Genomic DNA, 14928 nt, shown 5'->3' on the forward strand with positions numbered 1-14928 from the left:
TGCCTTCAGTGCAGGAGACTCGGATTTGATCCCTGGGTCAGGAAGATCCCCTGGAGAAGGGAATGGCAATCCACTCCAGTATTCTTGCCTGGAGAATCCCATGGACAGAGGAGCCTGGCGGGCTACAGTCTGTGGGGTCATAAAGAGTCAGACACGACTGAGCGACTAACAACTATTACTACTAAAGCTGCCATAAACATACACATATGAGTTTTTGTGTGTTTGTATCTCTTTCTGAGCTTAGTTTTGAATCTCTCCCCTTTTTTTGAACTTGCACTTAGAAATGGTTTATAGCTCACCAAGAGAAGCAATGAAACCACACCTAGGTTTAACTTCAACAATCATTTACTGTCCGCCAACTTACAGCTTGTGACACTCCCAGTACTCATTATTAAACTGTCAAATCTTATAAAATTCACTTAAGCCTGCAGGTGGATTACTTCTGATGTCTTTTGGCTAAAGAACAAAAGGACATTAGAAGCCACCAGATTTGTCACACCTGATAACTTAATGTGTGATAACATGCACACTGTTTCCTTCCAAGACAAGTCTTTATAGACAACTCTTTCAACAACTCTCTACCTTTTAAAAGTAGAGCATTAACTTGACACAAAATAATGAATCACAGACTCTTAGAGAAAGAAAGGAATTAAGAGCTCATACTTCCTTTAACTTACAGAGACTGAGTGAGACCACACAAATTCTATTACTTGCCTAAGTAAAGGCCTGTCAACAATGTCTTTTCTACCTCAGAAATAAAGTGCCATTAAAATAAAACTAAGACATCTAAGAAAAAGCAGTGACAACTGTGTGTATATAATATCTTAATCTGTATTCTTCTAGGCTATTAGGAATAGAGATAAGCAAAGATGAAACAGATATTCACTGAGGGACAGAAGCCAGATTTTAGGTGACCTGTAATTGAGATGATCTGTAACTGCACAGGTGAAACAAAATAATGGATTTTAGTGTCTAGGCAAGATAACTTGCTTTGGTACAATTAACACTGCAGAAAAAGCCATTTTTATAGGTGAAACCAATTTACCATTTTTGGAAAGTATAATATGCGGATATATTGGAATTAAATACCAGTAAGCGACATTTCTCATTGATACCTAATTTATATTGAAGGAAGGAAGGAAAGAAGAAAGCAGCCTCTGAGCAGCAGAGAACGAAACTCAGGGTTCTAACCAAGTACACGAACATAATAACATCAGCATTACTCGAACTGCAGATGACATGGTGAGAAAAGATGTTTAAAGTTTCTTGGGCAATTTTCTGCATACTGGCAAAAGTAAGATGGTTTTCCCCCCAAATCTAATTTTTCATTATTCTGAGCACTGGCTTTGGTTTTATTCCCCCCTAACAAGGACCTTTCACGTTAAAAAAAAAAAAAAGTGATGATCTGCTTTTTTCACTTCTAGCACTCAGACATTTGCAATCTTATGAAGTCCTGGACAAAAGGGAAAGAGCCCACATGTCTTGCTTGTCTTTCACCGGAGGCCTGTTTGTCTTGGCCTGTCCAGTGAGTGGGCGTGACTCTGGGGCTGTTCCTGAAACGGATCTCCTTACCTGTAAAATGCAGACAGCTACCCCCCAACCTTTTCGTATTAGTCACTCAGACATCATCTCTAAGCCTTTCCCCACACTCTCTGTCACAGTAGCAACTTTCTGGAACACTCTGCTTTCACTTCTCTTACAGCCCTTGAAGGCAGGGAAGGTAGATTCTTAATTTCTGATCCCCAGTTCCCGGTTCCCTCTCGTCCTCTGTCACATCTCTGCCTTTTGGCTTCATTGGAGAGGTGGGGAGAACAGAGGATCGATGGCAGAAAGGCAGGTCCTTCAACAAGAATCTAATTTTTTATTAGCCATTAGCAAAAAACATGAGAGGGTAAAAGAATATGTGTGTGCATGCGTGCATATGTGTGTTTATGGTGATATATAATGGGGTGGGGGTGGGTTAAATGGCCATGTTTAAGAAGGCTTTATTGACCAAACCTCAAAGTAACAGGCTGCTCACATAGATAACCTGTATGGTCACTGCTACTTAAGAATATTCAAATATGGGAACTAGGGAAGGAGAAGCAGGGATCAGAGTTAAAACTAGGCACAAAACACGGAGTGAGAGTCCAGGCCACAGCCTGTGCAGAAACAGCTTCTTTCACTACCAGCACTCTTGCTGAGAGTGGGCAGTCCATTACTCAGTGCTATTGTAACAAAGGTTGTCGCCTGCATTTGCAGAGTTCAATGCCAAACATTCTCATTCATTATTCACAAAACCCCCTGGAGTTTGGGAATATCCATGCAGTTGAGAATGGACATCAGAGACCTTGAGAATGTGTGACCTGTCCAAGTCACAGATGGGACATGGCAGAGGCTGGACTTGACTTCAAACTTTCCTCCCCATGCTGCACAAAGGGTCTGCCTAGCTTCATTACCAGAGAAGGGGTTTTCACAGACATGGTCTCATGAACAATGGTTAAGTTATAAAAGATATGTTAACACTGGAAAGAACTTCAGATCTTATCCAATTATCCTTCTCATTTGCAGATGAGGAAACAGCTTCAGAAACGTGAAGCCACTTGCCTAAGATCTTCTAGCAAATAAGTCACAGAATTAGCTAGGACTAGGACCCAGATCTTTACATACAGAGATTCATCCTTCTGGTTTAACTAAGGCTTCAACTGCTTTAAAGTGCACAGACTCAGGATTTGCCTGGTGGTCCAATGGTTAAGAATGTGCCCACTAATGTGGGGGACATGGTTCAATCCCTATCAGGGAACTAAGATCCCACATGCTTCAGCTAAGCCTGTGTCCTGCAACTACTGAGCCCTCGTGCTGCAACTACTGAAGCCTACACGCCTACAGCCCATGCTCTGCGACAAGAGAAGCAACTGCCACGAGAAGCCCACGCACTTCAACCAGAGAGTAGGGCCCACTCGCCACAACTAGAGAAAAAGCCTGCACAAAGCAGTGAAGATGCAGCACAGCCATAAATAAAAGTGTACAGACTCCTAGAAGATAAATTTTAAGCTGTTACCGGTCATTTCTGGTCACTGTAAATGGAGAAATTGACGAGAAATTATAAGAGAAATTAAAAGAAAGGCTACAGGAGGCTGACAGCCTCTAAACCACAGCCTAGACGCCTCCCAAGTGTATCAAGGTCTGGTTTTGATATCCCTCATTTTACAAATTATTGCCTCTCTCACATTTTTATAAAAACACTCTGAGGCTGTGTATTATGACAGAGGAAAGAGTAGAGAGGGTGGTGAATCTAGGAAACTGGGAAGTATTCTTTAGGATTCAAAACCTTATGACCAAGCCCCACACCACCGTATGACTTGTTGCCATCTAACAAAGAATTCTATAGTTTAACTTGAATAATGGGAAGTGGCTTCCCTGGGAGCAAAAACAAAACCCAAATTCTGGGACAGCTCATACTTGAAATGCATAGAGGCTCACACTCTATTTCCCAATTACACAAAGTGACAGACCAGTGAAACCAAGAAATAATTCATAAATTGCATTTTGCAACGATCGAATCATCCTAAGAAACATTTTACAAGAGTTTTCAATATCTTCTGTGTTAGAATCAAAAGTCCATGACTCCATCTTATTGCAGTATATGTGAAAAGCAGTGGACAATTATGGATAGAAGAAAATGATCCAGTTTTATATCAGTTCCTAGGCTGACTCTGATATTTTCAGATCCGGCTTCAGATTCTACATGTGTGTTGGAGGGAAAGGGGAGAAAATTCCTGGATTTGAGGAGGTTATTATTTATCTACTCTGATTGTAATACTGTACATTTTCAGCTGGAGTCTGCAAAATCCTCTCAAATAAATAAGCAACATGAAAGAGCCAAAGGGCCTGAGTTTACATTAGTTACCTAATTTTTCTAAGCATCAGTTTTCTCACCTGTAAATACAGGTTAAGAACTACTTTAAAAGGTTGTCAGGATTAAATGGGCATATTTATTAGAAATTAATGTGTGTGTGTGTTTATAAATTGAAATACTTAGCACATAAAAGAGGTGTGAGATTACAGTAGTGAAAATGGGTGAAATTCTAGAATTTTCTCAAATGCCTTGGTATGAGAATAGAATAAGCAGAATTCCTTGAATAATGTGAAGTGGGAGGTGGAGGCAGCATGTAGAGAGGAAAAACAGGTGAGGGAGGTGGGAGGGGGGTTCAGGTGGAGAGGACATACATATGCCTGTGGCCAATTCATGTCAATGTATGGCAAAAACCATCACAATAAAGTAATTATCCTCTAATTAAAACAAATAAATTGATTTTTTAAAAAGAATAACATTAAAGGTAAAAAAAAAAGAACCAGGGGACCTGGGTTCTGCACAAAGTTTGTGTGGCACTTTGGGCAAATCACTGTCTCTCTCTGGATCTAAGTCTTCCCACCGATAAAATGAAGATAAACTTAAAGATGCTATCAACCTCTAAAAGTTCAATCATACAATATGAGGGGAAAACCAGAAAGTAGGAACTGGTTGCTTAGAAGACAGAGAGCTGAATGATGACACTGGAGCTCTGAACTGGTATTGACGGCAGAGAAGGACACCCGGAGGGCTCCTCAGTGACATGGGCAGGAGCTAAAATGAGTGGCCCCAAGGTGGCAGGTTTTGGGCAATGCAGAGAGCTGTTCATCCTGCAAACTCAGCTCAGACATGCCCAGCCGGGTGAACAGGGAATGAGGCTGGGGGGAATATCTAAACTTGCTTCTCATTTGAAAAAAGAACAAATTGCAATTTTTTTTTACCCTAGTATAAAAATAATATCTGTTTACTGTATAAAATTTGGGAAATATAAATAAGCTACAGGATAAAAGTTAAACTACCCCAAATTTCCCTTGTAGAGATAGCCACTGTTAAGTGTTTTTTGGGAAGATATATTTATTTTTGGCTGCCCAGGGTCTTCGTTGCTGCACAGGCTTTTTTTCTAGTTGCGGCAAGCCGGGGCTACTCTAGTTGCAGTGTGCAGGCTTCTCACTGCAGCAGTTTCTCTTGTTGCGGAGCACAGGCTCTGGGACACGTGGGCTCAGCAGTTGTGGCTCCCGGCTCTAGAGCACAGGCTCAGTAGTTGGGGCTCACAAGTTTTGTTGCTCTCCCTGACCAGGGATCAAACCAGTGTCTCTTGCATTGCAAGGCAGTCTTAACCAATGGATCACCAGGGAAGCTCCACTGTTGAGTTTTAAACAAATACTCTTTCATTCTTTTCCTATATAAAATGATTGTTCAATGAATATTTAAGCATACTCATGTCTTCATGGAGATAATGTATTAGAAAGGAACTGCTGTCAATAAGGAAGTAAAATCTCAAAGACCACATTATCCACCCTGAGAGCTGTACTAATGATGTTCCCACAAGCAGGATCAGAGTGTGTCCATGAGGCACTGGGTTATTTCCATCTTTACCAAGCTGACAGCAGAAGCTGAGCACCTCACTGCTTTATAATTGGTATATTATATATACCAATTAAATGATAGTGAACTTTAAAAAAATATTACTTACTGATAATTCATACTTTATTTTATGGATTGTCTGCTCTTATTTTCCCGTTGGTGGTATTTTCCTATCACATTCTCAGTACTATAATCAGTTCTTTCCCAAGTCTCTAGGCTTCTCAAAAATGAGTCAGATTAAGTGCTTGGAAAAGCACTGAAATCACAGTTAAAAGACTGAGAAGGTAGACTGCTAAAGAAAAATGGATGCAGAATTAGTTAGCCTGGACAGTGGAGACCAGGACTGCTTTTGAAGGAGAGGACTGTTAGAACTTAGAAATGAAGGAAGGAGTGAAAGGGTCTTCTCTGAGCACCACCCCTCTCCTTCAAAGTAAGTCAAATGGCGTCAGGGACTAGGAGAAGAGAGGAGAAGGCAACTGCTGGAGCTGGGGGCAGGAATTCATCCATTTCAGATGTAGTTCCCTCTCCTCTCAAGGTTCAGTTATTGAAAACATATATTACAAAAAGGGTAATAAATTCTTCATAAACCAGTCTAAGGATAGATAATCAGAACCACTTCCTGGCATGAGACCAGGGAATACTGCAAGTTGTAAAATTTCTCTCTTAAAATCTCAAAAATGAGGATAGATATCTATTTATACAGACTAATAAGACTAAGGGCTTGCTCAGGGCCCATTCCAACCCTAATCAGAAATAGGCATGAGGAATAAAGCAGAATGAACTTAAGACAGAAGAGCCAGATGCAAGCCTCATCAAAAAAGATGATATGGCTGCTCCAGCTTTGTGGCTTTGGAAACTGTATGTCGTGTTGACTTGGGGTGTGAGCCCTGAAGTCTTGTAACAAGAGATGCTGTTTTTAGAATTTAGCCACTCTAAATAGCTCCTATCACTGAGAAACCAGGCACTAAACTGTCTGTGACATCTGCACGCTGGAATCAAAAGTCAATCTCCATGACGCATTCTAAGTCCATTTTAGAGAACTGAATCTGTGGGAAGAAAAACTTTCCAGAGTAAAGACACGCACTCTGATCTACTTTGGACCTTTTAATATCACAAGATGGCAGTAGGAAGTGAGGAAGATGCCAAGCAAATAGCTCTGAGAAGAATGCCAATCTTAACAATAAACCACTAAGGAAATGCAGCTTCTCTTGCCTGCTTGTCGAAAGAAGACAGAGGGCTGTAAGCCAAGAAGTATTTTTTTTTTAAGTTATTAATTCTAGGAAGTAGCGCTCATGGGGCAACTAATGCGTTCTTGCTTAGTCTTGTGGAACACTGATGTCGAAAGCTCAGTATGAAGGGGTTGCTATAAAAATCCTTTCCTCAAACTCTGAGCACTGCTGGCAGAAATGTAAAGATGTATAGTCACTGTGGGAAACAGTATGGCAGTTCCTCAGAAAACTAAAAACCGATTTACCGTACGTCCTAGAAATTCTATTTTCGAGGACATACCCCAAAGAATCTTGAGTTTTGAAGAGACATTTGCACAGTCATGTTCACCGAAGCATTATTCACAACAGCCCAAAGACAGAAGCAAACCATGTGTCAACTGACGGATGGATGAGCAAAACACAGTAGAATATTATTCAGCCTTAAGAAGAAAGGAATTTCTGACATATGCTACAATATGGATGAACCATGAGGCATTATGTCATGTGAAATGTTAGTCGCTCAGTCATGTCTAACTCTTTGCAACCCCATGGACAGTAGCCTGCCAGTCTCCTCTGTCCCTGGAATTTTTCAGGCAGGAACAGGGTTGGAGTGATTTGACTAAAACCACCTAGCTACTAAGTGGCTAGAACCAAGCTCTTACATGTTCAAATCCGTTCCTGTATTTCCCTAAACCTTAAGGTGAGCTCTCTAGTCAAAGGCCTGATTGACCTGGGATGGATGCAAAGGAGACCACTAGCTGCCTTGGGCTGTGGGCCAACAAAGAGCAGGGAGCTCAGTCACACAGAATTAGGGCCTCCCTCCCTCACTCACAAGGCAAGAGACTGCATGACACACCCACCCGTTTGTATTATCTGTAGGCTCAAAGGATATTATATGTGTAAACATTTAAACAGCATAAAATAAATGTCAAGTCATAGACACAGTTGTCAGGAGACTGAGGTTCCATGACTCTCACCACCAGGAAGGATGAGTGTGGGAGGGGAAAGCACGTATGTAAAACCAACCAACCAATACACCTGACCAGTGTCCACCATGGGGTGGAGAGAGTGACCAACTGCTTGCTTTGAGGGGCAGGAGACAAACCCGCAGTCTGCCATGGGACCAGAGACCCTAAATTCTCAGCCCTTTCCTCACTGCAGTATTTCAAGATGCTGCGGAAGGATATGGGGACAAAGAGCTATAACTGAACGCTAAATGTGCCACAGGCTGGGCACTGAAGTAAATGAAATATTCAGACACAACGGTCACATGCCATCCTTAGCCCAAATTCCAGACAGCAGCATGAAAAGAGGGAACTGAGGATCTGCTGAGCTTAGCTACTACTTTCATCCAGGGGTTTGGCAGCTTCCTGACATGTGGGCTGTGGGCTGTTTATATCTCCTCAAACAGTGGGTAGCAGGCCTGGATCGGGGTTGGCAGAGTCACACATGGAAGGCTATGGAGCTAGGAGTCTGGGGTTCGGTGTTTGGGGACAGAAATGGAGAGTAATGGGACCGCCAAAAGCCTTTCAGCCTCAGGTTTTGTTTAATTTATTCATCTGATCTGCAAATACTCAGTGAGTGCCAGCTATGCCCAGCACTATTCCCGACACTGGCAGTACACTGGCAAATAAGACAGACAAAGTCCCTCCCTCAGGACCTGATGTTCTGGTGGGGACTGAACAAGCAAACAAGAGGCAATGAAGAAGCAAAAACAGACAATGTCACGATAGGTGCTGTGAAGAATAAAGCCAGGGAGCGTGATTGACAGTGCCCACAGGACCACATTGGGCCTCACTGAGAAGACAGCATTTAAGCTCAAGACCCAAATGTCGACTGACAAGAAGGAAAACCTTTCCAGGCAGAGTACCAGAAAGTGCAAAGGCCCTGGGGTGGGAATCAGGTCAGCTTACTGAAGGAAGAAATGAGGGGATGAATGCTCTGAGCTCAGGGCAGAGGGGCAGCCAAGGGCCAGAATCATCAGGGCCTTGTGGGTGTGGTAAGAAGCCTGGATTTTTTGCTCAGTGATTTGAGAATTCAAAGGAGTAACATGTATGATTTATGCTTTCATCATCTGGCTTGTGCCAAGAGGCCACCCTTCCAGCTTCTGCAGTTCATGGGCTATCTGGGTAAGAACAAGGCATGAACCTGAAGGGGCATCTGCTTGAAACTGGCCTGTCTAGGCCCTGCCAGGCATACCTGAAAGATGCAACAGAGAAAAGGACCTCCATTTGACACCTTTCTTTTCATTTCTTTAACTACCCTCCCTGAGTCATTCCTTAATTATTTTAAGTATTTTTGACCTACCTCCAGGTCCAGCCAATACACAATACTACCTGATTAAGGCAAATTTCTGCTTCTTCTTAGAAGGGTCAACAAACTATCTAAAGAAATAAAAACTGTCTTGGTACCCCTAGCTGTGGGTCTGTTTTGTAAGTAGAGGATTTCCACATCACAATCCCTTCCAATTATGAAGCAATCAATCAAATAAATCCCTCTGACATTTTGAGAGAGAAGAAAAAACCAAGCAGATTCTTTTAGTTCAAGAAATCGACAGGAGTAAGAATGAGGAAAAAGAAAAACTATCAACAGCAAAATGACCTCCAGTTATTTCTAAGGGGCTGGATCTATTTGCTTTTTGAAAGGAACTGATCAAGAAGGAAAGGGCAACTTCTGTCCCTCACATCATGCGCCTCTTCCCCTAAGAGAATGAGGAGGGGAGCAAAGGGAAATCTTTGGCATCATGAACCCCAACTGGAAAGCATCCAAGCATTGTTTTGAAAGCTGTTTCAATCAGACCACGCTAACCGTTTCTTACTTTTGCAGACTGCTTACTTAAAAATCAGTACACGGCAGATTGTATGGGAGATGAGAACTACTTATCTTGATGATGAAAAGTCAAGCTCAGACAGTGGAAAGTAGTGGAACCTAGGTCTCCTGACTCATTCCCTATCAAATTTTATTATGTATTTTTATCTTATAAAAATCAAAGCACATTAGAACAAAACAGGAACAGGAAGTCACTCATAATCCAATCAGTATACTATACTATTAGGATTTTATTCCTTCCATCATGTGCTTGTAGGTTCCCCCGCACATACACTGTTAACATCACACTGGACTAAAAGTTGTTTGCAATACACAGGCCCTTTACATCACCATTAACACAGTCGAGGACATGAAACTTAACATTGGTATGATGTGGAATACAATTTGGTATAATTTGAGCTGAATTTACTGTCTTTGCTAAGGATAAGTGCCTTCCAAGTGAATTTTGGCCCTTTTATTGAGACACAGTAAAAATATACAACAGTACCTATTATTAGGTCTTGGACTGCAGGTTGTTCTCACAGTGTTTAAAACAGAACTCTCAAGAGGCCCTGTGATGTAACTTAACTTCAGTTTTATTTACCTACCTGGTGCATCAGGTACTTGAAGAGGAATGAAAGGATCAGATACACTTAGAAGAGGAAGGCTAGAATCCATAGTCTGCCCACCCTTCCTTTTTTCAGCTGGAGTTGGTTGGAGGGGAAAGAAGGGTCAAGGAGACAGGGAAAAAAGAGAAAAGCAGAAAACATCAAGTAAATCTAGATGTATTTACCATCTATTAACCCAACTCAAATTATAAAGTAAGTCTAAATTTAGAGACAGAATAAAGAGAAATGAGTGGATATAATTCAATGTAATAGCAAAATACATATGAGATATACACTCTGGTCCTTGCAGCACAGTCTGAGATGCAGTTAATGATAAAACTAGAATAGCTGTACATCTGAAATTTCTCTTCTTCCTTAGATACTGCAGTCTAGAGTGATCCCTTTCAGAATTCCTACAGCAATACTGGCCCCATCACACATTTTGGTAGGTAAACAAACTCTATTGTGTAATCTAGAATATGTGTATAGGTACTTCTTTTGTACCCATTTCCCTCTTGAGGTCCTTTGGGGACTGAATCCTGTTCTATCACCAAATGTCTAATGTAATGCTAGGCAAACAGAGAGACAGAAAGAGATTTCTTGCCTATTGCAAGGTTAGACAAGCCCTAACCTCTGGACAACCTCTACTATACTATTGGCATTCACTTTGTATTTGGCAAACTTACAGATTTACAAAAAATCTATACACCTTAAGGAATACCAGAGCTTGAAGGGATCTCAGGATTTTCTAGCACAATTTTCTTATTTTTCAGAAGAGAAAATGAAGCCCAGAAGTTAAGAGACTAACCAGAGGTCCACCAGCAGATCCATGATCAAAACACAAGTCTCCTAGTTCCTACTTTACCATGTTGTACCTTGCATTTTAATAATCAGTTTGTTTCTGAATTAAAATCTAATCTAGCCTTTTATAAAGTGGATGTACAAAAAAGTTTTAATTTTCAAATAATTATAGAATCATAGGAAGTTGCAGTACATAGAACCCTGTGAACCAGCTTCCCCCAGTGGCGAGTTCTTACAATTGTAGTTCATTATCATTGATGCTGGTGCAATTCTGTTGACTAACCTCTATCCCATTTATGTAAATTTTCACATGTATTCATTTGTGTGTATGTGTGTGTATACACACAGTTCCTTGTAATTTGATTCTATGTATAAATTAGTCTAAATACCACAACAATAATACACAACTGTTCTATCAGACAAAAATCTTCCCTGTACACCCAGTCCTTACTCTTCTCCTAATCTAATTTTGTCATTTTGAGAATATCATTAAAGTGGGCTTCTAACTAAGCTTCGTTAAAGGCTGATGGAGGAAGAGAAGGGTAAAAATCACAGCTTTTAAGTCTTTGAAATATATTAAAATGAGATACAATGAAATATATTCAAAGAAAAATAACAAACTATGAAAAAATATATATAGCATAACTCAATGGCAACCCACTCCAGTGTTCTTGCCTGGAGAATCCCACGGAAGGAGAAGCCTGCAGTCCATGGGGTTGCACAGAGTCAGACATGACTGAAGCGACTTAGTAGTAGTAGTAGCATAACTCATTTTGAAAAATGTATGTATGCAGAAATAAAACTATGGACATAAATATTGTAAAACGTTAGCAATGCTTTCCTCTTGGAGTGGGGTTATGAGTTTCTTAATCTTGCTTCTTTGGGGTTTTAGCAAATGAATGTATATAATTTATCAACCAAAAACTATTTTAAAAAAAGAGGTACCATGTCAAGTTTTAATCATCTGCCTGTTTCTCCTCTAATGTCATCTGCCCGTTTCTCCTCTAATGTATGGACATAGTTTAGTAACATTTTTGCAGCTTTTACCATAAAAATGTTAATGATAACCCTTGTGTCATCCTCCCCACCTCATTGCCACATTTCCTGCTTAGCTCCTCCCTTGGTTGGTTAGAAGGTCTAAAATCAGTGAACCATCTGAGCTTGATTAGAAACCTTCCAGAAAATATTGCCACCCTGAACTTCATCAAATGGGGACATATTCATTTCTGGGACTTAGATATAATTTTCTTTCATTTGTAAAGAATGAAGATTCTTCTTCATTCACACTACAAATATGAACAGAGAAAATACCAAATGTTCACAGAAAATGCTGCATAAACTGAGAGAAAAAGACGTTCTGTTATGTCTGCAAAAGCTTAATGTCATTGATTTATAAGATTTCTGAGATGTGTTTATGACTACAACTACTGTGCTGGGCTCTCAGGTACAAATCTCTACTCTGTCATTCTCCACCGGGGACCTTGGGCAGGTCACTCAGGCTCTTGTGGGCTGTTGTGAGGGATCACTGGAGATAAAGTGAATAAAAGCACTTACTGGGCTTAGTGTGTAGCAGGTATTCAACATATGTACACTTTTATTACAGCCCTAATTTTACTCAAATATGTGTTTTCTAATTGTTGGGCCTTTAAAAAAACTGCTATTTATAGTCTTCAAAGTAAGCATAAAGGGGAGAAGACACAAAAATAAAAGCAAAAAACAACTCTTTAAAAAAACAGTTTATACAAACAACAAAACATAAGATATATAATAAGTTAGAATTAGGCATTAAAACTGGAAGTGGATGGAAAATGATTAGGAACCTTTGTCATTAACATTGACGAATCCAAGCTCCTATCCTTTGGCAGAAAGCAACTCCTTTCCTTCACTCAACAAGACTGTACCGAGCCAAGCACTGTACTAAATGCTGGGATTCAGCAACAAAGAAGACTCTCCTAGAGCTATCCCACGACCCTCTTTTCTTACCCACACCATAACTGGTCATCACTGTGATGTTTCATCTCAAGGACAATGACCAATGCTTTATACATCTGGTATAGTCAAACTAAATATCCAACCCTGAGCACTTTAAGCCAGACCAAAATACCAATAAACTTAAAAATTCTACAGACCAGACAACAAAGCTAAAAATAAAAAATAACGCACAAAAAGTTTTAACTATTTAATATTTGAAGTGTACACCTTCCGAATAACTCCAATGCCTATTTCAAAATACTGAAAACATCATATGAAGACTTATGAGATACAATTAAAACTTGAGTTTTTTCTTACAAGGGAAACACACAGCTATTAGAAAGCACTCTCAATAACAGTATAATCCTCAAAAGGTGGGGTAGGGTGGGCAACTGGAAAAAGGCGACAAGGGAGTAATAAATTATGTGTGAAAAAGTCTTCCTGGAGATTACAGTCTCCCTCCCCACACTCACGCTGGTTGAAAATCTCTCTTATATTGAGAGAAAAACTCTAATTTTTTTTTTAAAGAATTAAAAAATTTACTATGTATTCTTTTTGAAATCAGCAAAGTGGGCCTAAAAAAGGGAACTGTAATCAAAAAGATAACGGCAACAGTCAAAGAATTAGAAGACAGAAAAACAGTTCTATAGAGTTATCTTTGAAAGATAATAAAACAGCAAATCTCTAGTTAGAGTTACCAAGAAAAAGAGCAACACAAATGCATACAATAAAACTGATGTATGGCAAGAAAATACTACAAAAGATTTCAATGTGCTCTTCCACCTTATTAAAAAAATTTTGAAACTATAGATGATTTTCTAGGAAAATATTACTAAATTTGCCTTATTATGAGGCAGAATACCTGAGAGAGGAAGTTCTAGAGCCAAATGTTAGGACACTGTCCTAACTCTGCTATTTACTAGCTATGCGACTCTGGGAAAGAGACTAGTCTGTACTCAGTCACCTCAACCATAACTGATATGCAGATGGTATGGCAACCTTCGAGGGTTGTTGAGAGGGTCAGATGAGACAATACTTATATAGGACAAATGACAAACTGTAGGATTGCCTACAATATATGACACATGAAGTGCTCTTACATATTAATAAGAACAAAACAAACATAGAACAATAAAAAAAAAAGGACACAAACAACACAAATTCCAAAAGTAATAAAAATGGCCAGTAAACAGTGTCCTCTATCTAAAACCTCTAAGCTGGTCTGGGTAGGAAAATGAGGTGAAAATTACTCATCTATTGTTAATTGAAATAAAATTTGATTAGCATTCTTGGAAACTGATTTGGATATAGGTATCATAAAGCCTTAAATACATATATATCTGTTGATTTAGCAAATAATCTCCTAGAAGTTATCTTAAGGAAATGGTAAAGGATATAAATAAAAACTTAGCTTCAGGAATGTTTACATGGTGAAAATTAGTAACAACCTAAGTATTCGTCAGGAGAAGGAAATGGCAACCCACTCCACTATTCTTGCCTGGAGAACCTTGTGGACAGAGGAGCCTGGTTGGCTGCTGTCCATAGGGTCGCATAGAGTTGGACACGACTGAAGCAACTTAGCATGCATTGAAGAAGGAAATAGCAACCCTCTCCAGTGTTCTTGCCTGGAGAATCCCAGGGACAGAGGAGCCTGCTGGGCTGCAGTCTATGGGGTCGCAGAGAGTCAGACACGACTGAAGCGACTGAGCGGCGGCAGCAGCAAGTATTTGTCAAAAGTGATGTTAAATACAATGCTATTACTCTTCCACTAAAAATCATGTTATAGACTAATATTTATCAACATGGAAAACTAATTCCCATATAATGTACACAAAATGAATAACAAACTGGACAATAGAAAGCTCCTCTATAGTAAGAACTACCTCTGTAGTTACAGAGGCCATATTATCACAATGCAACTAAAATATATCTTAAGCAACTTTAGGGTAAAGAAATCAAAACTTAAATTTAAAAATGTCCAGAAAACAAGAATAAGACAGCATTACATATTAAATATTACGGAATGACAGCCAAAGTTCTAATAAGAAATAAATTTATGAGGTTAGAAAAACTACTAACACACAATAGAGAAAGCAGGAAGAAAGAATATAAAGAG

At 39.8% G+C, this 14928-nt stretch overlaps 1 protein-coding gene across 20 annotated transcripts in view; it reads right to left on the minus strand.

The window, feature by feature from the left end:
* AAK1 (AP2 associated kinase 1) overlaps positions 1-14928 on the minus strand; it is a 171749-nt gene that overhangs the window by 25676 nt on the left and 131145 nt on the right. For 15 of the 20 annotated variants that reach the window (XM_059891794.1, XM_059891793.1, XM_059891796.1 and 12 more), the window contains one exon: positions 10041-10136. The exons of the other annotated variants lie outside the window; for them this stretch is intronic. In XM_059891794.1, coding sequence (XP_059747777.1) covers positions 10041-10136 — 96 coding nt within the window. The remainder of the gene's footprint in view (positions 1-10040; positions 10137-14928) is intronic. 20 annotated transcript variants of the gene reach the window in all.

This window comes from Bos taurus, chromosome 11 (assembly GCF_002263795.3).
Source record: "Bos taurus isolate L1 Dominette 01449 registration number 42190680 breed Hereford chromosome 11, ARS-UCD2.0, whole genome shotgun sequence".
Lineage (NCBI taxonomy): Eukaryota > Metazoa > Chordata > Mammalia > Artiodactyla > Bovidae > Bos > Bos taurus.